Source organism: Haemaphysalis longicornis, unplaced genomic scaffold (assembly GCF_048455015.1).
Source record: "Haemaphysalis longicornis isolate Haplotype H1 unplaced genomic scaffold, Haemaphysalis longicornis Haplotype H1 scaffold_18, whole genome shotgun sequence".
Taxonomy (NCBI): domain Eukaryota; kingdom Metazoa; phylum Arthropoda; class Arachnida; order Ixodida; family Ixodidae; genus Haemaphysalis; species Haemaphysalis longicornis.
Window position 1 is genome coordinate 8,610,189 of NW_027526282.1, and position 22,724 is coordinate 8,632,912.

Below are 22,724 nucleotides of genomic sequence, written 5' to 3' on the forward strand. Positions count from 1 at the left end.
CAGTCACTGCGTTGCTCCTTCCTTCCTTGGTTGACGCTCGCCCCCACGTTTACTCGTGTCTGCTACTCCAGCATCACGGAAGAAGCGATGGAAGCAACACTGCCTTCAAGCAGTACTGAGGCCCCAATGCTCTGCATTTACTCGTGTTCCCCTCGCGGGAAGGCGCGGGAATTTTTTTTCCACTACCCAAGTATTCTAGTTCACTATAGCTCCGCTGTTCCGCCTCCATAGCTTACGTAATCGTGTTTTAGAGCAATTTACCACGCTCAAAATATTACTGTAAGCTTTTGAAATTGCACAGTATTTGAGGGCAATAAGTATTCGTCTCATTATTTTAAGCGGCACGTGATGCGACCGTAGGCTCTCATCACCATCGTTATGATCCTTTTCCCTTTGTGCCGTTTTTTTTTATCTTCGTCCTTGTAAGCCCTACATATACTCTACAAGCGCACACGTGCTTTGGTGCTGATGTAATTGTCATGCTCAGATTACTCTTAATGGGAAGCCGAGCCTCCCAGACGAAAAATAGAAAACAGTAGTGGCAGAAAAAACAGCATTGGATTTATTCGAACAATCCGGAAACATTGCAGAGACAGGCATCATTCGTTGCCGAGAGAGTCGAAAGATGCTAACGAAATGACATTTCACATTGAGTAGTGGCACTGGCTAACTTGCGAATGACAAAGTCTAGGTTCCTGTAGTTGTGTAACAGAGGGGACGACTAGAATGTATACATATTGAACATGGAGAACAGCGGCATGGGGAGTCGATTATGTAGGTGTTTCGTCTCTTCTGGCTGTCTTGTTTCAAATAAATGTCTAGCTGTTGGTATTATGCATGCATGCGTCTAAACTCCAGCCTTTGTGGCGATATTCAGGAATAAGCAAAAAAGCAGCATACGTTTACAGGAGTTGTCTTCACCTGCAGCACAGATTTTATTCACATGTGGCATCGATTACGTCAATGGTCTTTTAAAAAAAGTTGATCAGGGCGCTTGAAAATATTAGCTACACTTTTTCGAATGCATGCAGCACTGAACGCGATCCTTGCTTGGGACAGAGGCAACCAGAAAACACAATGTTCTTACGTCTGAATGCTGGGGAAGGTTTCAAAGGTAGAAGGGCTTTATACTTTAGCCATCACAAAATTCACAGTTCAAGGGCAGCAAGCGTGGACCAGAGCTTCCCTGACTACCGAGGAGGACGCCAACTGGCGGGCACCCAACCATCAGCGCATGAAGCTCTAGATACATGTTTATACACTCACTCACAGTCTCAAAGCTTTCCAAAAACCATGGTGAAACTCAACCAAATATGACTTGACAGGCAAGTCAGAACGCTTTGTATTTATCTTGATTACATGGTTTCTGCCGGATGAGAACGGCAACATGCTGAAAACGGGAATCTAGACCTAAGCTGAGTCGAACTGCGCTAGCACAAACGTCCAACTGCCTGGTCACCCCCTTTTATACATTCACCAACAAAGGCGTGATTTATTCTTAACGGTTGATTCCGAAATAACATATGCCACTAGTCTTTGCTTTGGTTTGTTTTGGAGAAGGTTGGTCCAGCAGCAACGGGGGGTTCAAGTCAGCCGGATGCCATAAGACCAGCCACGGGTCGCATAATTCATTCGAAGTTAGTTTTCTCAACAGCTTGTGCCGGAGTTCTAAATTTCCTGCCCGTGCATATACAGAAACGCAGCCGTTGAAAAATATTTTCATGCAGTAACCCTTGTCTTCTCCCGCTTACACTGACTACTGTCGACGATGTGTGAGGAACGTTGCACGGAGTAGGGGGGATAAGATGCGTCGTTCCTGGTTAAGGCGCAAAACCTCATTTATTGCAGCCAGCTCTGCTTAAAATGTCATCTGACACAACTATGCACCAGTTCTTTCACTCCTATAGATCAGCGGTAAATTGTGAAAAGTGCTGGGTCAACATTTGAAGCAGCGTTCTCATACAACACTTGCAGGACACACATGCACAAAGAAACTGCAATGACGTTGCATACACCGGGTGACTGCGGTGCCTTGTGAAAGAAATGACTTAATTATGTACAGGAAACTTCTTGGGCTCTTCCACGTTGCACTGTAGGCTCCGTCTCTTGCCGCTGGCGGCCAAGCTAGGCTCCGCCTTTTCCAGTGGCAGCAAACGATTCCGGCGCAAAGTACTTGAGGCTGTGGACAAGTAAGCGGTTTACGGACAACAGCTCTGGGCCGGAGTCCTCCCTCCTGAAGAGTCCGATCAGGGCCACGTTCTCACCCTCCGCCGGTCTGCTGACCTGCGAAGAATTGCACCGGGGAGTTTGAGGGACTCGTGGCTATTGCCTTAAAAAAGGTGCACTGGGGGACACTGGGGTGTGCGCTCTTTGACAATAGGAAAGAACTAATAAATAACAGCAAGATTTTTTCAGCAGCATGGGGTAATAATGGGTTATAAGTGGTGTTCCAGTAATAGCGGGTTTATATAGACCTGTACCAGCTACAATATGGTTTAAAATTCTAAGCAGCACATTCTGTTCTAAGTAACGGATGTGAGCTGCTCGCGGGGACACCGACAGCACAGCGTCGTGAGCCTCACTTCGGCTCAGTCGTTACGGCGGGTGTGGGTTCACACGACAGCCACGCGAAAAGCGTACCTATGGCAATAGTGGGTTCCGACTTTACTGCCAATGCCACTTCTGCATCTTACGATGTCTCGAATATTTCACATTTCAGATCTTACTCAATTTCACATGAACGCATGGATGGCAAGACCTAAAGGCGGAATTGAGAAATTGAAATTCTACATCATTGCCGCGCTCTTCAAGTATGGCTAGGTTGATTGACCAGAATCGGCGAGTTTTAAGTGCTCATCAAAAGAGTGACCAGATTTGAAAAAGAGTGCACACGCGACACAGAGGTGCAGAAATAAAATATTGATTGTAAGTGTCATAATGATGCTTTCAGAAATAAAATATGTCAGCAGCACTTTTGATAAACGCTTTCATTCTTTGTTTGCGTCTTGAAGTACCATGAACACTATAGATTTATCGCCATAACGGAGCAGCATGGCGTGATTAACTCGTCACGGCAGATGCGCCTTTCGTTTCTGCGTTGTATTTGTGGCTTTCTATTTAAAGTGGCCATCGAATGCGTTCATTGGTGCAACTGAAGGAAAGACGGCTAATAAACGCTGCACCGTTGTAATGACGGGATTCAGGCGGTCAAAGCACAACAAGACACAGAAAAAAAGAAAAGATTTTTGAGCAAGGTTCGAAGTTGTCTAATGGGGCATAGAGCATAAGTTGTTGGCTGAGGTACTTCGCGACTCCCTAATTTAAGTACTAGATGAGTTGGTTGACTACCTTCTGCAAGCACTTAAAATTTTGAAAAGGTTGAAAAAGTGTTCCAGGGTCCCTTTAAAGAGAGCGCTTAAGGGATTCAAGTAGTTCGATAATTCAGCGGTGGATTTTCCGCCATATGCACTGCTCTCATATTGTGTGGTGTTGCTAGGGGAGCACATGGACAGTTACAATTTAACAAAACGGGACAGGTGAGGGCACGATAGGAAGCGTCGACACCGTGAACAATGTGCACATTGATTGATTGTAGTACTTAACGCGCCAATACTACACAGGAGATGAGGCGTGCCGTAGTGGAGGGCTCCGGATTAATTCTCACCACCTGGGGGGATCTCTAACGTGCGTCGAAATCTTGAACACACGGGCATTTTTGCTTTTCGCCTCCACCAGAAAAGCGGCCACCACGGCCGGGAATCGAACCCGCGTCTTCGTACTTAGCAGCACAACGCCTTAGCTACTGAGCCACGACGGCGGGTAACAACGGACACATAATATGTGCTAAAGTTGAACAGAATCAGGTTAATATTGCATCTAGACAAACGTTTACGCGTTTGTACAATTGCCAAGTATGGATGTTGCTGTTTTAACCGTATATAAAATATAGGAAGAGCTACGTATTTTGTTTTCTACGGTTTGTCAATTGCCTGACATTCACTTTCGCAGTTACCATGAGCTGGAAAGCTCATACGTTTTATCACAATTGACTAGCTAAAAGATTGTTTTGTAGCCATAATGAGAACGCCGGGGTCATTACAATACCTTTGCAATAGATGAAAGTAAAGATCAATGTACGAGACTCAAAATTTTACGCATGGTATTCTTTTTTAACATATTACGCCACACTTTTCTTCCAATGCGCACGCGAACACTGCTCGTCCTTTTTTTAGTTCAACTTTTTAAAAAACTACCAAGTTATCACAATGGCTCGAATTTTAGGCGGAGCGTTCTCGCACACTGTCAAAAACCACTTCACTTACTTTCATAAAATGAACTAGCCTCTCCTCCAACCAGCCGCAGCTCGGCATTAGTTTGTTCAAAACGAAAACCTGACATGGCGAAACCCTGCTATGTCGGAGTTTTAGCGCAATGAACGTTTGGTAAGCGATTGTCAGTGATCGCATGATCTGTGTAATTCGTTAGCGATTTGCCAAGATGCACCTACCTCGAGAAGAAGCTCCGGCGTGGTACCAATTATGTCGTGTAGCAGCGAAGACGCCTCTTCGGACCAAGAGACTCCATTTTGCTCAGTCAGGCGATCCAGGCGGCACTGCAACGCCTGTAATGAACCAAAGTCAATGGGTGAGAAAGAAAAATGATTGGAAGGCCCATTTAAGGGGAGACGTGGGTCTTGAAATGAACTTTTTTATTAATTGGTCTGTGATAATGAAAGTCACTGTGCATATGTGTTTTGTCTTCCTCATTTCAAATATGTAATTAGTTTTCAAGTGGTAAAATTATTTTTTGAGTTATAAAGAAAACACTGGAGCCTAATTAAGTAATTTCTTACGGGCCGTTAAGGAACTTTTTATTCAATTTTTTTTTTAATAAATGGTATGGATGTGTAGCTTAAGACCTGCCATGCATGCTGAAGCTATTTATATTCCTGTAAAGATAGTTGATTGGATAGAATTAATCTAATTATTCCAAGTACAGTTTTCTGAAAACTTAATGACCTCTAATTATTACTCATAACATTTATTTGAGGCAAAATGAGTCAATTAAAATAGCTTCAGCATGCAGTTCATTTTATCCCGAATTCAACGGTATAACACTTGTAGAAATCCTTTGAAAAAAACTACCTCAAAACCCCTGTAAGGCTAGGCACATATGCAAAAAAAGGGAAGCTGAGAAAATCGCAGTTGAAGTTTTACTACAAGTGACAGTTTTATCTATTGAGCATACGAAAAAAAGAAAGGTTCTAGAATGTAGCTCGCGTTTCGCTCAACACGAGCATACCAAGTTTGCTGAAATCAGTTGGTGGGAAAATTATGAAATCCTCTGTCTACTGATGGCACCTGGCAGAAAAACTGAACAAAAGCAAAGCCAGAACGTTGCTTCAATTTTTATGCTGTTGGCATCGCGCCGTCTCTCTTTGGCGACTAGGGCCGAGGTGCCGAGCGTGCACCACAGTTGTAAACGCTATTTTGTTATGTTACTGCTTCATTTTAAGCAATCAAATCGGATTTGCATCGCGTGAAGTGAGTTGCAGCGAAGGGGCTGGTAACGGAATGCCCGCCACTGTTCTGTAACGTGCATGCGCTTGGCTAGGTGGGATAACCACGTTTTCGGTTTAATCTACTCGTATATCACGTCACCAACGCACATTGTGCACAGCGCGAACATTTATAATTCTCAAATCGCTCATCTATATGGTAACCTGCCGACGAGGAAGCGCGCGCCGGAGTGCGGGCCGAACCGCCGCAGCATCGTTGATAACAGAATGAACACACTTCCCTTGCGACGTCGGCATGCGGCATCCTCCACTTTATCATTTCTTTTCTTTCTATTTGCTACTGATCGAAAGATAGACGCACCTTAGTGCCCCCGCAGGCGTAATCATATCGCTACGCTATCGTCTCGGCAGCCCGCGCGGGCGCTAAGCCTACCTCCGTCTCGGCGCCGTTCTCGCGATAAGTCGTCGTCACAGGAGCAGAAAATCGCATTTCAGGCGCTTTTAATAATGCCTGTTCTTCCTTTCGGTTATCGATAGACATCTTTACTTTATTTTTACGCCATGCGGGGCTTTTGCCGGTCCTCGCATAGACGAATACATGAGCCGTTGCCCTGTGATGAGAGTGCCGAGCAGACGACCCACGGCGCCCAGCCAATGAGGTTGCGCCCTGCGGTCACGTGCAGTCAGTAACCAATTAGGCGGCGCGATCCGTCTCTTTTCTACCCCGGTTTTACTCGCAACCAACGGACGAAACGGAGTGGTTCTGGCGGGGAATTGAAAACGAAAAGACGCGCTTTCAAATGAGACCAAGATGGACGCCGTGGCGCATGTAGAACCCGAGGGGCGAGTCGTCGAAAAAATGCTATTTTCGCGTCGAATCTTGGCCGATTTTAGCGGGCGTCGGTGCTATAAATTGATATTATGGCTCAAATACGTACTCCTGGGTCTGGATATTTTGCTAACCGGTAGAAAAATAGCTCTACTTTCCGAAAATGGTGATTTCTAAAAATCGATTTTTTGGCCAAATTTCGGTATTCCAAGACCCGCGTCTCCCCTTAAGAATGCTTGAGAGTCAATTTCCAATCCCTCGCTAACTATTTCCCCTCCCGATGCGCCGTTCGTGCTCCGTTTTTGGAAGCCTGCGACACAGCGTCTTTGCAGTGCTCCTCACCCACCGTGCCTACCATGCTTTGCATTGTACCCGACCCGGATCTCATGTTTGCCTAATTCAGCAGAAGCAATGTGCGCCTGTTTTTCATTTCGCTGCCTGCCAGTATTGGCATTTCGTAACAGCCACTTCTATTTCATCCTATCTTCCCGTCAACATGACCCTGTAATCGTGTCAAACTTCATTTTATAGCACGTACATGCAGCGATCTGGCTGCGTCGAGAAGGGACATGATGTACGCGTTGGGCAGAGCGAAGCCAATGCTAACAGCTCCGACTTGGTTGCTTCTCAAGCAATAGGGAGCGCAGCGCCACCGCAGCAAAAAGTGCTGCCGGCTGGGTTTCGGCTTCAGCTCCCCCTTTTCATCCGCTCTCTCGTGTTCTCTGTTCGTCGCCCGCTCGGTTTCGACGGATTAACGCCTCAAGTCTTTGTGGACATGCCCCATCTATTATATTAGCAGGATCACACACTTTATGGTGTTTAGAGGCAAATTTCTCTGCCATAGGACAGCAAGAAATGTGTGCTGAATGATGAAATTCTTTTGTAAAGCGCCACATGAAAAGAAAAAATGTTGAGAACAAAAATGCTCATCGACAGCCTTGAGCCCAAGCTGCAGAATCAAAAGATGGAAACAGGCGTTTTCTCTTTTTTTCCGTAGCCGTTTCTAAGCAGCTGCGAATTTTTTAGCTTTAAATACTTTGAATATAATTATTCACAAATCTTCGCAATATTTGACGTTAAATCGTTTAATACTGGACGGAGGTTATCTGGGCATTTTTTTATATAGTGTAGAGGATTTTTTAAGCGAACCGGAAAACAAGATTCACGACTGTTTTCTAACACGAGTTGCTGCCACTAAAAAAAGAGAACAGTTGAGGGCCTTTTTAAATTCTGGAATGGCCAGGATGATTGGAATTACTGCTGAGTAGATGATCATCGTAATGTCAGACATAAAATGGTTGACGCAGTGCTTTTGCGCCTATATCTGAAAAGTAAATCAGACTTGCCCATAGACTTCAAAAGAGAGAGAAATTTCGATTCTGTGCCACATTTACGTCTTTCAGTAAAGCCACATCGTTTAACACCTTAAACAGGGAGAAAAGGGGCATTTAGTGATTCTTCTCAGAAAACCAAATAAAACAGGATAATCAATTACCTGGACGAGGGCGGAGTCACTAAAATGATTTAGGGTTCTACTGCGATGTTCATATAACTGTTCACACAAACTGCACAACGTTTTTTTTTTTACTTCGCTTCCAGTCTTTCTTCCGCCATAATATCTATGGGGCCTTTTTTTCCTTTCTCACCCTTTCCCAGGCTGATCGAAACGTTGGTGTTGCGATTCTTGCAAACTCTCTCTCTCTCTCTCTCTCTCTCTCTCTCTCTCTCTCTCTCTCTCTCTCTCTCTCTCTCTCTCTCTCTCTCTCTCTCTCAATAAATCCAACAAGCCCGCTTGATATCCTTTTTCGACTAATCTAAACGTGAACCACCTTCTGTTTTATTTGCTAGGATTTGTTTTTCAGTTGCATAGCAGATTCTCTGTAAACGAGAAAGAAAGAAGGGCACCTGGTAGGGAAGACGGGACACGGTTTCCAGGAAGCTGTCCAGACTGCGGAATTGTGACATGAAAGCCGTCCCTTCGTCGCCGAAGTCCACGTACCGCACCTGGAACTGATAACGATAAGATAAGATTTCTGGCGTCGTTTGTTTGCATGATGCGCGAAGAGCAAGAAGTGTGAAAAACGGGTGAGGTATAGTAAACGTGTACTATACTGCAAAACGGTATGGGGAGGAGTTCCCAGTCCAAGACCCGTTGCGCTTTTCGAGCCTTTACAGCCGTCAACACCAGCAGGCGCTAATCATTGAAGCGGATGACGGTCATACCGTTGAAGCCGGACAACCGGATATGTATGCAGGGCTTCTAGGATACATGCGGTGAAGAAGCAACGCACCCAGTGCTATCCGTTAGCAGAGAGGAATCAGACGTCCTGGTCTTTAACGACAACACGGAGCACAAAACAGTACCAGTGCAACAGGTAGGAATACCATGGGTAAAAGAGCATAAACATTGTGGGGTATGGCTTATCGATGGCGGAGACTACACGCACGCGGGTGAGACTTTCCTTAAGACGGAAGCAAGGTGGAATGCGTCTTTAATGAATCATAGACCACTGTGGGGCCACAACAAATGCGAATTGGCAAGGAAAGTCTGGAAGGAGGTCATGGTACCAGGATTGACTTTCTGAAATTCGGTTCTGTGCATGAAACCAGAGACCCAAGTGGACCTGGAGGTAAATTAGAGGCAGTAGGCAGACTGGGCTTAGGGGCCCACAGCAAAACTACGAACGAAGCGATATAGGGTGATATGAGCTGTTCGTCCTTCAATGCAAAGGAAGCTCCAAGAAAGATAAAGTTTGAGGAGTGACTTCGTGGCATGGAGGACAAAAAATGGGCTGCGAGACTGTTTAATTACCTTTATATTAGAAGCATGGACATGCAGTGAAGACGGAAGGCCACACAGCTGACCAAGTGGTACGGAAAGTCGGTAGGGGGAGTGGGGTATACATAGGGTTGTTCGTTTTCGGGTAAAACCCGATTTTACCCGATTCTTGCACCCCGAACAAGTTTCAGGAGAATCGGGTTAAACCCGATTTCTCCCCGAATAAACCTCCCTGTAGCGATCTGCACAATCGTGAGTTGCTGCTAACTCGTGTTGATGCTCTTCCCCTTCTCTTCTCACCACTACCTGTCTCCTTTGTCACCCCTTTCTCCTCTCTAATCTTTACATCCCCTCCTCCCCCCCCCCCCCCCCCCCCGCACTGGGTTGTATGCAGGTGAGCCCACATTTGGGCTCAATAATATCCCCAGTGCACTTCCTTTCCTTTTCACCCGAACCACTTTCTCTCTCTTGACGGTCTGCCGTTCTCTCCTGGCGCTCTCTCGTTCTCTCCTGCGTTCTCTCCTGCCGTTCTCTCCTGTGACGAAACTCGCCACAAAATGGCGCTGCACTCTTGGACGGAACGTCTCAGAAAAAGAGGAAAACCAGCTAACTTTGTGGAAGTTGGGAGCCGTCCTTGATCCGTTTCAGAAGCGTCTGCTGGGGCAGTCATTTGAGGACTGCCGACCTCTGTTCATGTCCGTAACCGACAATGTAGATTCCCTTAATGACGAGTTCAACCAGTATTTGCTGGAAGCGAGCCCCACAAACCCAGCTGTCGAACTAATCGAGTATTGGCATGACTCTACTTCTCGCTACCCAAGGCTTGCAAAAGCTGCACTGACATTGTTGTGCCTAGCTAATGGTAGCTGTGATGTGGAGAGAACTTTCTCCCAGCTGAGATATGTTCAACGACCGGACAGATCTCGAATGGAAACTGACATGTTGCGCATGCAGATGATAATGTATGTCAACAAGGACGTGTAAAAAATCGATGACCAGATTTTCGAGAATAAAATGTATAATTTCTAAGAGTCAATGTTTACTGATTCATTCATTTTCAGACACCACTGATTCATTTTCAAGCAAACACAAAATTTCGGGTAGTATACTGTATTTGCTATAATACTCTGGTGTCTGTCCCAATTACCAGCTTGAAACACCAAATTTAACGTGTTATACTTAAAAAGCCCGTGATACGTTTTGATAAGCTCAGTGTAAGTTCTGATAAGTACAACCGTATATTTAACCCGAAAAAACCCGAAGTAAGGAATGGTTTCGCAAAAAAACCGATTTTTCCCCGAATATCAGTTTGAAAAATACCGCCCGATTTTTACCCTCCGAATTTGAAAAAATATAAAACCCGAAAACGAACAACCCTAGGTATACACGACAGTTAAAAGCAGGTAAGGGTAGCAGAGGCGACGAATTGGGCGCAAAAAATGGAAGCGAGAAAAACCCTGGAGACTTTTGGGACCGAGAAACTATCAGGACTGAAGGTTTCTATGGCAATACGAGAGTCAGTACATTGCTCTGTGAAGCATGCGCCAGGTGTCTGAGAACCCTGGCATACGCGGGTATCTACAGGCAACAGGATGACACATGTGTAGGCTGCGGCAGAGGTTGGGAAACCATAGACCTTATTGTCAGGGACTTCACAGGGACACGACCTTCGAGGGGTGAGGGGAAACGACGTTTGCGTAGGTTTTGCAATTTGGAGTAAGGTATCCTCAACTTCAGGGGGGTAGAAATGACGAAGAGGCGAAGAAATGACGAAGGCGAAAAATGACGAAGAAAAGTAGGGAAGAAATGGGTACGTAGGGGAGTACCGTAAAGTTCCGAAAAAACGATCACCCAATGTGCAGACATATGAAGGGAAAACACGAGATGGGAGAACTTTCGGTTCAAGTGCGGGAAGCACAAAATCAATATCAATATCAATCATCTATTGATCAGCATATCAATAGATGATTCGCGTTTGTTTCGTTCACTCATCTACGGAAGCAAATTCTAAAACGTCTACCACTGGAACGCCTGTTAAACATGGCCGCGCACACTGAATGAGAGCCAAAGAGCGAGTGGGGTTTAAAACGACGAAGCGAGCTAGTCCGCCATATTCCATCAGCAGTAGCATTCAATACACCATGAGGAGCGCTTAGTTGTCTATGAAGTTTTATGTTGTTTTTGTTGTTTCAGAAAGAAAGATATGCCTTTTGCGACACAATACTCAGTTCAGTTTTTCAGTTCATCTGAAAATTTCCCTATTCGGATGGCCCTAAAGTGCCCAACATGCGTGATATGCTGTCGCCCCCGTGATTCGTGCCTTTTGCATTGCTTGTAGTATAAGAGAGGACGCGAGGCAAGTTGGGAACACACCTGTCCAGAGGGCAGGGGATCGGGCGAGGTGAGCACGGCTCGGCGGAAGCTACCGTCGTCCGGGAACTCGCAGGCGTAGAGCGTACCCATCGCAGGAACTTCGTGGAGCATAGTGGAACGTGGAGCATACTGCGCATGAACAGACGGCACAGAATTAGTCTTTCCAGCAAAGTGGCACGCCGGAAACTCAAAGAACACGCTTCATTTTTGTCCCGATGAAACACCAATGAACACTTCGTGCCGACCGCAGGAGTACACAGGACAGCAATACACAGTCAGATTGATTGATTGATTGATTGATTGATTGATTGATTGATTGATTGATTGATTGATTGATTGATTGATTGATTGATTGATTGATTGATTGATTGATTGATTGATTGATTGATTGATTGATTGATTGATTGATTGATTGATTGATTGATTGATTGATTGATTGATTGATTGATTGATTGATTGATTGATTGATTGATTGATTGATTGATTGATTGATTGATTGATTGATTGATTGTGGTATCCCCTTATAGCGGAATGATGAAGCGTCATGTCACAACAGAATCGAGTATCCTCTCGTACTACTAGTTTAACTCTAGCGCTGCTATGAAGCTCAAGCACAGAATCAAATTAAATTTTACCCGTGGCGAAAAGCAATAACGTTCGTGTGTACAAAATTTCAGAACACATTAGAGATGCCCAGGTGGTCAAAATTAATCCGGAGCCCATTACCATTGCGTGCCGCATCGTGTGCGTTGCGTCGGAGTGTTAAACCCTACGATCAACCCATCAATTTTATACAGACCGTAGACGTCCCAGGATCTATTCCCCTTTCTACCCTTTTTCCAACACCATTTTATGTTTTTTTAGTAACATCTACTGCCTTGAGGTTTACTATCTCTGTATAAATTTAAACCCTGAGCTTAGGGAAGGCAGGCATTTCCAACATACAGACTTGTATAACTACGATCAAATTTCAACATAATGTGCCGAATCCTGTCAGTTTCCTTTTCGTAGACCACGCATAACGCATAATTTTGTGAATATTTATCGGCAATGCTCACAGAAAAACGCCTCCTGACGTCACCTGGCAGAGCATAGTTGCGCTTGTGTGAAGCGGCAGTTCGCACAGCCGGGTTGGTGCTTGGACACATGCGTAATGACTGGCTCACACAAAGGAATATTGGCGTAACTAAACAATAAAAATGAATAATTATGCGAGTCTCAAATTAGTGTGTACTTTTCACTGTTATCATCGCTCCTTCAGTAATTGCGTCTCAGAGCGGCGCTCGTTATCCACCAATCGCTTTCGCTAATTCGTTCACAGTAACAGCATGCCTACTGAACACTCTTTCACTGGCTAGCATTTGAGGCGGATGTCCAGCGTTCTTTCTCTTATACTGGATGTGATGCCGATACCAGGAGCGTCTGTTAGAGCCTATACGCTCTGGTCTTTTAAGAGGCTTGCGAGGGTTGGCGATACTTGTCAAGTCAGGTCTGCACTAGGCAGACACGTTTCCTTTCTCTGTGTCCACCACACACTGTAACATATTTACGGTCGTTAAAGTCCTCAAGTACGAGTACCGGCATTGGTAAAGGGCAGTCTCGTCGAATGCAGTGCACCCTGAAATTCTGCGAGCATATTTTCTACCAACACCATTAAATGGACCCGCACAATGGTTAGGTCCCGAGTGAAAGACGTTCCGTTGAAGACATAACGATACAGTTACCTCCAGTCCCACGAATGCGCAAAGGTATTGTCTCGGAGCATGGGTAACGAAACTCGTCCAACTTTCGGTGATAAAAAGTCTCTTGCTTTTTGAACGAGTCCCCATAAACAGTTGCTCGTCAAAACGGTTGCCTTTTGAACTGGACTGCCTACCTTTGTACGGACACTACTCTCTCGACCGCCGTACACGGGATTGGAAGATGGGAACCGCAGAAAGTTAAAAAATGGCCCTAGGACGTTCCTCACTGCATTTGCGAGCTTCCCGAGGAAGACCGCACCGCGGTCGCATTTGCTGTTGACCTCACTAAGCCATGTGCAGTTATGCAATAAGCGCATGTGCCAAAGTCGTACTGTCTTCAGACGGATGACGCTTGTGTTGCGCTCGTCTGGGCACCTTCGCACGCGCTGTCAAGGGCATCCATCTTTAACAGGCGTACAGGTAAGTGCAGAAGTCTCTCTACTGGCCTGCTACAATACCCAGCACAATCCCAGCAGGCGCGGTCATTGCGTAATTCCTCCTGCTCGTTACCTGGACCCTTAACCACAGCCGCACAAACGTAAAAATCTCTTTTTGGATTCTAACCGTGTACAGTACACTTGTAACCATGTGGCGTCGTGCATTATCACAAAAATGCATAACTGGCGGAGTTGACACTTTTAATCGCTACAACAGCACAAATGCGGATAATTGGTAGGGTGGAATTTACGAAAACAATGAAATAAAAGAGAAACTTCAAAATTATAAAAGCGATCTTATGAAATGACAAATGTAGATCTTATACATCTTCCTCACAAAACGAAGACAAATCGTAAAAGAATGAGGAAATCCAAAATGAACCAAAATATGAAAGCGGAGCAACCATCAACTACACTTTGCATTTGTACAAAAATGCATAGTGGGAAATTTACGGCACTTAATTGTCATTTGAGTATTCAAATGTATGTCTTTTGTAAAAAGGGACAAAAGAAAACATGAAGGCAATAAAATAACAAAGCGGATTTGGCCACTCATACGACGTGTGGCTAATAAAATTGCAATAAAAACAAACTTTGTAAGAATCAGAAGCATTTGTAGATAATTCTCAGAATTTGTGCAGATTTTTTTTCTATGTGTTCCCTCGACATATGCCCCTGTGATTTTTTTTGTGTTTATGCGTCATCATTTGCACGCCTTCGCTTTTCAAATAAATCAGTGGCGAGTAACGACCGCTGCTTCTGGTACTTAGTCCGCAACTTCATCTTGGCTGCACTAAGCGTTCAGTCATATTTGGGAGCATTGTAATGAGACTGCAAAAACCAAATCGCGCTCTGTATATTCCCCGTCGTAAGCTTTCCCGCCTCACAAAGTGATTACGCGACTGGGGCATGCGCATGCGCCATCTCCATTGCTTCCACACGCACAAATTCTTGGCAACCAGAGAGGCTGCTGACCTATTTGTGGACAACTCACGGTAAAGGTGCTCCTTGTATAGTAACTGACCACTCTACAGAGGGTTTTAGCCTACCGTGTGCTTGTACGTTCGTACATTCCGTGCGTACCGGGACCCGACCACGCCTGCGCGTGGGGACACGGCGAGGAGGGCCTCACCCCACTCGAACGAAGGCGCTCGCAGGGGAAGCCGGGGTCGCCAGTCAGCGTAACTAGACCCTTTGGCCGGAACGAATGCGCAAGTGCCCAGCCGGGTCCCAGTACAGACGGAACACACGGAACGGACAAAACACACTGTATGGTAAAACTCTCTAATAGACAGTTATACCAGAGCAGTGAAGCGGTCCCAGCACGGCGTCCGGTATACAGTCCATACACCTGCGCATGCGCCCAGCTGGTCTCTCCCCCTCTGCACACACACGGTGGTGCCGGTCCGTTACAAGGTACCATACCGGGACTGGTTCTCTATGCTGCTATTCCTATTTAGTCGTTGAAACGCCACCGTGCACTTCGAGTTGCCGATAACCTTAACGCGACATTCCGTTCCCTTGTGCGTACAACCCCCGAAATTCCAGTACGCACTCAGCGCCATCTACTTGGTCGCTCTAAACAGTTGTTCTATTCTTTTCGGCCACAGCTAAAAGAACCCCGCTGTTCGGACTCAATCCTAGGCGCGGAACCAGGTGTTCTGGGCGCGAACGGCCGGAGTTCGAGCCCCATATTTTTCTTCTAAGATCCGAGACTTTTAATGCAGAACATTCTCTGTCTAGAATGCTCGAAATGCCGATAAATACGTAGCGTAAATGGATCAGCCCTGCACTACGCCTCGCATTCACAAAACGCGGAATCGCTATAATGGTGTAACTTTTCAGCTTTGGCGGAAAGAAACAAAAGAAAACCTAAAAGCAAAAAATAATCTGATGTCTTTGGCTGCTGATAGCCATATCTGGTTGTAAAAAAACTCGCACTAGTTGACAATTTTCTGAACGTCTGGATATTTTTTATTGTAAGATGTTTTCATAGCTCAGAAGGACACTTTCTGTTTGTAAATATTGGTGGCTTTTTGCATTTTAGGTTGGTTTGAAGCCGGGACGCGTAATATATCAACTCGTTTGATTAGCGTTATGGATCGCACCGGAAATGCCGGGCTTATACCGCTTTGGGAACGTAAATATCGCAACCAATACAAGGTGGAGGTGCTAACTGCTCCTGGCTCACTCAAGGTAAACAATGGCGATAAGGATGATGATGATTATTATTCGTTCATTTATTCATGCTCCCGCCAAGATGCCAGCCCTTGCAGGCGGGGCAATAGTTATCGTGTAAAGCATAAAGGGCGCATGGTGAGGATGATGATGGACAGCCAAAGACAGGATATTTGAGTGTAGTCGATTCGGGCCAGCTGAGGACAAAAGGGAGATGCTGCTAAGTGTGGTGCGACTGGAGAAACGGCACCCCCGTTGTTAACGACCATATAATTGTTAACAACCATACAGCTTTATCGAAGAAATATACTGAAACGCTAGCTTTTTCGTGTTTATAATTCATTTTCATTCGTTAGGCTGTTTTGGAAGCTGCATCTGTCCTAGCTGTCGCCGTAATACCCCAACCCCAGTCCTCATCTCGTTCATCCCCGACAGCGCGTCGAACATTCAGGCGAAATGGTGCAAATCTCGGGGAAATCAATTTCCGAGGAGACCGGGACGGTACGCTAAACTGCCTGGACCCGTCCCGTGCGCCGATGAGTGTTTTCAGCCCCCATGCTCACCTGGCAGCGCTTGTTGACAATGCACATGAGGTCGTGGAGGATGCGCAAGCTGGTTCCCTTCATCTGGACGGTCAGCAGTCCGTCCTTGCCAACGTGGCTAAGGTGGCAGTGGCCCCGGCGTCCCTCCCGCGGGAAGCACGCCGTCATGAGGCGCTCTAACACCACCTCGTTCAGATTCACGTGCTCGGGACCCGACACGTCGAAAAGCACCACCGAAGCTGGGTCCCTCCTGCTGGAGCGCCAACAGGTAGTAGGAGTAAAAACTTTATTAATCGGAAGCAAGCACAAAATTTTGGGTGGGGTGGGGGAAATGAAGGGTGCAGGGAAAGGTAAAACACCTCAGACATTCAAAAGTTCAGATAAAAGGGTCGTTGTTCATGTTCAAGTTCACTCGGCACTGGCAGGTTTCACACAGCTTCTCGTAAAGTAGCAGCATCACGCATGAGGGAAGTAGGTTCAGATCATGATTACACGAGTTTGTATACACCGTTGGCTAAGGCGTATTCGGTGTTCTGTTGAATAAATGAAGGCTCCGTTCTTACTCGCTGCAGGTGTGCTGCCTCTGACGGAGAAGCGCGAAACATAAGCACCTTCCTTTTAATGCGGAATCATTAAAAAGAAGATGCGTATGTTTCATTTTGGAAGATTATTATTATGATGCACAGCGAGAAAGTCTGCCTTGGCGTCATTGTGTATAGCACTGAAACATCTCCTACGCCATGTGTCTGAAACATTCCATACCGCGAGGGAATGCGTAAGCTTAAGCTCCATAGCGCGAGCTTAAACTCCCCGGGAGAAAAGGTTATCCTGTAACACCAGTACACCACAGGTGCAGGGAAGGACCAGAAGAAGGTAGCCAAGCGATCAAATGGACAGGCGGCCAAATCAACCACTGCCTTCATGTAACCGTTACTGCACCATTCTAACTCGAACCTTTTTTTTTTGCTAAAAGTAGCCTTAAAATGTGCGTGCACATGACAACAGTGCTGAAAACGGAAAGGGGCTGTCACCGGTCCCCGTTTTAGTTTTAATGCTAGAAAGAGGTGGATAAGGAAGTTTATGAAGCCCAAGGAATTGTTGATAGCTGCCACACTTTCGTGCGTAAAATATGATGTCATCTGCCAGGTTTGTGGTACAATAGCCAGCAAATTATTTTATTTTTCAAATTTGCTTAACTAAATTTATCTGCACATTACAATTAGGGCGCATTATAACTGTGCAAATACGGTCCACGGCGGCAGAAACAAGCAGTGACAAAATGCACTAGGAGACCGAAGAAAGCGTTTCAAAAGGGTTTTGAGGAAGCGGAATACGAAGCAAAGCGTCTCAAGAGGCATCAAGAACAGGCCCTTCGAGAACACGGACGGAAGCAAAGCGTCTCAGGCATTCGGCTGGGCATTAATGCCTTCCAATTCAGAGAACATAAGAAGTCAGTACGTGCGTTTTGACTTTTCTATGTTCTTGTCCATCACGCCGTTATAAGAACGCCGACAAAGCGGAGACAAAATGCATGAAGCGTGTCGCCACCCTCTGCCAAGAGGACACCACGTCTGTAGTGCGCTCGCACGCCTGGTTTGTAGATGAAAGAAGTAAGCGAGGGATGCGAATTTAGCGAATTGGTTGATGGAAAGCAACAGAAATAATGAGCAGCCACACAACCGATGGTGGAACCTTTAGGCAATCGTCCTTCCCCTCGGCAGGCCGCCCCCCCGCCATGAGAAAAAAAGAGTGCTCGGATGCAAAGAATGAAATTTCCCTCACCTGCTGATGATCTGGGCCACGAGTGTCTTCCCCAGGAGTACGTCACTCAGTACTTCAGCAGATGCTGTGTAACGGGCGTAGCCAAGGAGCCCGCAAAGTTGCCACTGGATGGCCTGTCGTCACGAGGGAAGAGAGACAGTGCTGGCATCAGATCAACTCACAAGTGGTTTTCGCCGCTGGCCCTATCCTCTTCAATAGCCGGTGCTATATAAGACGACGAAACCACTAAATCTACAAATCCCATAGGTTCCGCAATGTTGCCTCTCGGAAAACACTCGGTGGTTAGCTCAAGCGATAGCTCTGCAACGAACAACGGGATTGCGGTGGCACCTTTGCGATGAATTCTCACATTTAAAGACTGCTCGACCCGCTTCCCTGTTTTTCATCAACTGCCGGGTTTGATGCTTCTTCGGAAGAGGTTGGTACTTTTACGTCAGGAACTTGCTCCACAGCACGAAAGCTGCCTTAACGCATTTTAACAGGTCTGATTTTTTCTATTTGTTTTTGTATCGATCATTCTGTGGTAACTTCTTTCAAAACTATTTTAGCTCATTCTAGGCGCAAAGTAACAATAGAGAACCCGGCCAACATGTATAGTCCTGCTTAGTTTCGTTGTATGTGCTAGACTCGGTTAGAGAATTTACACATGTTAAAATTCCTCACGCACAAAAAAAGCTTCAGCACGTTCCAGACAAACCATTAGTGCATATACACATAATTAAAAATATGCCACTTACCCGCTGCGGTGGCTGAGTGGCTAAGACGTTGTGCTGCTGAGCCCAAAAACACGGGTGCGATTAAAGCCTGAGTGACTTCTGAAGGGCCTTAGAGGCACTGTAAATATCCCCAGAGGGTCTAAATTAATCCGTAAGCTCCCCCACGGGACAGCTGTAGTTTCAAAGCGTAAAAGGCTGCCTTCAAATTTATGAATAAGATTATTACATACCGGGGTTGGTCATTGCATTGCGTTGATTTAAAAAAAACTTTGTAGTTAGGTTAAGTTAAAGGCGTCTGGAAGAAAAGAACCCCTTGGGTTATAGAGATGCTCATATACTGTCGAAAAATCACATATCCCTCCGTATCACGACGACGATGGTTAAACGCGAAGCTTTCTTGTGAGGGGTGCCTTGGTTGTCACCCGAGTTTGGACCTTAACCTGTTGAGCTTTGACTTTGATTCACACGTGCTTTGGACTTTTGATTAGAGCTTCTTTGACTTTTTACCTTCGACGTTTGATCTCTCACGAAGAAAGTTTAGCGTTCAACCATCGTCGCAGCGTTAGAGGGAGAAATGCATGACTTTTCTGTCTAATTTTGCACGTCCCTGCAGCCCTCTTCAAATCCAAACTGCTTCGACCGCGTCAGAATGGCGCAATCGCATAGACTCTGCCTTCGTAACGCCAGGGACCCGGGTTCGATTCCGACAATGGGAGGCGTATTTTTCCTTCACTTTACCCCCGATCATCATCGTCAGAGAAAGTCGCTTTTTTTGGACTGATTTTGCGACCCAACATATGCCATCAGTAAAACATGGAAGGTTTCGCTGTAAAAGCTGTTACAGTTTGGAATTTCATGCGCACAGTTGCGAATATAGTTTCATAAAGACTTATTATTGTAGCTAGGGTGTGGTGCAATCACCCCGCAATTGCAGCTTTATACACATGAAAGTAGTGGGGCATGCCACTTCTAGCAATACCTCTGACCCTCCTCCTGCTGCGGCTACTACAAGGCATATTATTATGCCCATTTTTGTCTCGCGTGCTTTCAGTTTCCCCACCTAAAACTGTCAATAAATTTAATCCCACGCGAAAATCTTGTGCGCCCATTGGAACCACTCGGCCTAAGCCCGTCGTTACGAATGTAAAACCTTATTACTTAGAGTGCTATGGAACCGAACGGAGAAGAAACACGGTACTAATGCTTGTCCTTTGTTTTTGTTCCGGCCGGTTTGCTTGTGAGCTAAGTAATATCACAGACCCGTAGTAAGAAAGTTTTAACATCCATACCTGGACTGGACTTGAGTACCAGTATGCACGGTATGCTAAAAATATCATGTTTCACAACCGCAACCAACTAGCCCACCCTGACGTTCCATAAAGAACCAAGTTTCGTAACCATGGATTTGGGGTAAAATAACGGTGTTCCTCCTTCGTAAGCATGTCACGTTCTATAGTAAACTTACTCAGTTAAAAACGCCTAGGAGGACGGCAGTTTGTGTGAAACATGTTCAAATAAGATAAGTGCGGGTAACTGATCGAAGATAGAGGAGAATACGGTGTGCAACAAAGGCTGTATATCGTACTTATTGTATTAGGAAAAGATAGGTTTACAAGGGAAAAACTTACACCTATTAAACCAATAACCGCAAATTGCAACAGCCCACAAGTTGAGCCCATAGAAAAGCGCATACGTGAGCATACTGAAAAGAAAAGCGAAGCAATAAACCTATCACCTACCTGCGTAGGGAGCTCGGCGAAACAGCTTTTCAATTCCATCAGGGCTTGTGGTGCGATGAAAAGCGTCTGGCCTTCGTCAACAAATTCACACAATACCTGCGCGATAGAACGATTGGAAACCCAGGTTTTACGTATCTGAAGCCACTCTCCAATAAAGAAACTAGGCTTGGATAAATGCGCTCTCACGCGCACCCGTTTGTCATGGTCTGAAGATAAAAAATAGCTATGCCCTTGATTGTAATGCGCACTAGGCTTTCATTAACACAAACATGCAACTTTTTCTCACTTGGAACAAGCAACGTTTATTCCAAGGGTGGCACGAAATGATATGTGCCGCGTATTGCCAGCAAGACAGTCACCACAACGACAGTCCGCGGCAGATCTGTCGTTACAGGTCTCCGAGCCGCTTGCTGCTGCTGCATACACTCCGCCAGCGGGTGTTCTATTAGGGGATATCGTCCCATCTTTGGTCTGCTGAACCCTTTCCGTGTCGCCTTGCTTGCGAAAATTCTCTCTTTCTGTTTGCGCCAGTCCCTCACGCAAGACTCCGGAACCCTGAACGCACGTGACACGGCCCAATTTCGATCGCTCTCAACGCACAATATTACTTTTTTCATAAACAGATGATTGTGGTTAACCCGCCGTGTCTTCGCAGTGGGAAATTTCATGGCGTAAAGAACAGAGGAACGCAAAAAAGGAATACGCAGACAACAAAGACAAACATGCATCGACTATGAAGCGTTGGCTACGCATTCACAGTCAAGCAGCCATCTTGAAACATCGATGGCGATACGGCGTCGCAGTTTTGAGTTCCACTCGATTGTAACGTGCATGTTATTTTGTGACCTATTTATTAGGAAAAAAGGTACGCGTTTGATTCGAGTAAATACGGTAGTGATGTTACACCGCCGTAGGAAGGGCCGCTAGTGTACGGTTTCTGAAATGGCAAGTTGGCCACACACAATAAGTAATTGTACACCAAGCTAGGTCTGCCTAAATGACTGCCTTGTTTAAGATTATCACCTGCCAACCGCCGCACTCTCCAACGGTCCGCACCCGCAGCCAGCGACCATCGTGCAGCGTTGCGTACAGCTCCCCTGTTTCTGGTCGCTCGGTGGGCTTGGCTTCGCTGTTGTAGTGGGCGGCCATCTCACGCAGGAGTTCCTTGTATTGTGCCTGCGAGGTTTCCATATATGCAACACTTTGAACGATTCAGAAATTACGTTGCAAAAATGGTCACATCCCCATAGTCCGGGCCCGGGGTCCCACCCAAGGAACCAGAGGGTGTGAAATAATTGACCCCATCGATATCGACAATAAATAATGACGAGTAGAAAAGGACCACCAGAATTAATTTCTTCTCCCAATTTCCTCATAGGCAGGGAGAAATCTTTGCTAATAAAAGGACTAACCGAACTCTGCCTGTACTGGGGATATCATGCATAATGGACTCATGCGCATACTGACTCTCCCCCAAATGTACTTTTTATCAATCGCGTATTGACCCCAATACTAATCTTTAAATATGGACGTGCCCTTACTTTGATCAGCATCGAGATCAACTGGTTGCGTCCCAGCCATCCCGAAAAATACGCCTCAATACTTGGACACTTCGATGAACCTCGCTAATAGAGGGAATTATGCATTTTTAACGACAAAATTCTCCTTATGAGGTTGTATGCTACGTAATTTGACTGCCCCTTCTCCACTATGTCCCCTTGAAGAACTGTAATGGAATGTACGAGAACTAAATAACAGTTATAGTTCCGCTTTAGTGCACTCGAACGTACTCCACAAGAACTTTGCAATACCCCCTTCTCTCCCCCACCCACTACGGTATTCCCCTTTCCCCTTAGGGCGCCTTGCCTCTTTCTCATTGAAGCATATAAACAAATCAATTTATAGAGACAATAGTCTTTCTTGTGCTACATACACACGAAAATTTTAGGCAGTGCGTACGTCACTCGACTCAACATCTTGCCGCTCGGCCAATGAATGAACTGCGTATCTGTTTTCTTCGCTGCAAAGGAACTACTGTCGGGGCTTATACATTACCTGATGCTTCAGCACAAATCCAAGATCAGGCATA

At 45.8% G+C, this 22,724-nt stretch overlaps 1 protein-coding gene across 1 annotated transcript in view; it reads right to left on the reverse strand.

Moving 5' to 3' along the window:
* Nucleotides 1–545: 545 nt before the first annotated feature.
* The window catches only part of LOC144166559 (tudor domain-containing protein 7-like), a 36,890-nt gene continuing 14,711 nt past the window's right edge, over nt 546–22,724 (reverse strand). The window contains exons 3-10 of the mRNA XM_077696057.1: nt 21,659–21,811; nt 20,636–20,731; nt 18,181–18,293; nt 16,420–16,648; nt 11,500–11,628; nt 8,253–8,357; nt 4,508–4,621; nt 546–2,283 (exon numbers count right to left, since the gene is read on the reverse strand). Coding sequence (XP_077552183.1) covers nt 2,125–2,283; nt 4,508–4,621; nt 8,253–8,357; nt 11,500–11,628; nt 16,420–16,648; nt 18,181–18,293; nt 20,636–20,731; nt 21,659–21,811 — 1,098 coding nt within the window. The 3' untranslated portion in view covers nt 546–2,124. The remainder of the gene's footprint in view (nt 2,284–4,507; nt 4,622–8,252; nt 8,358–11,499; nt 11,629–16,419; nt 16,649–18,180; nt 18,294–20,635; nt 20,732–21,658; nt 21,812–22,724) is intronic.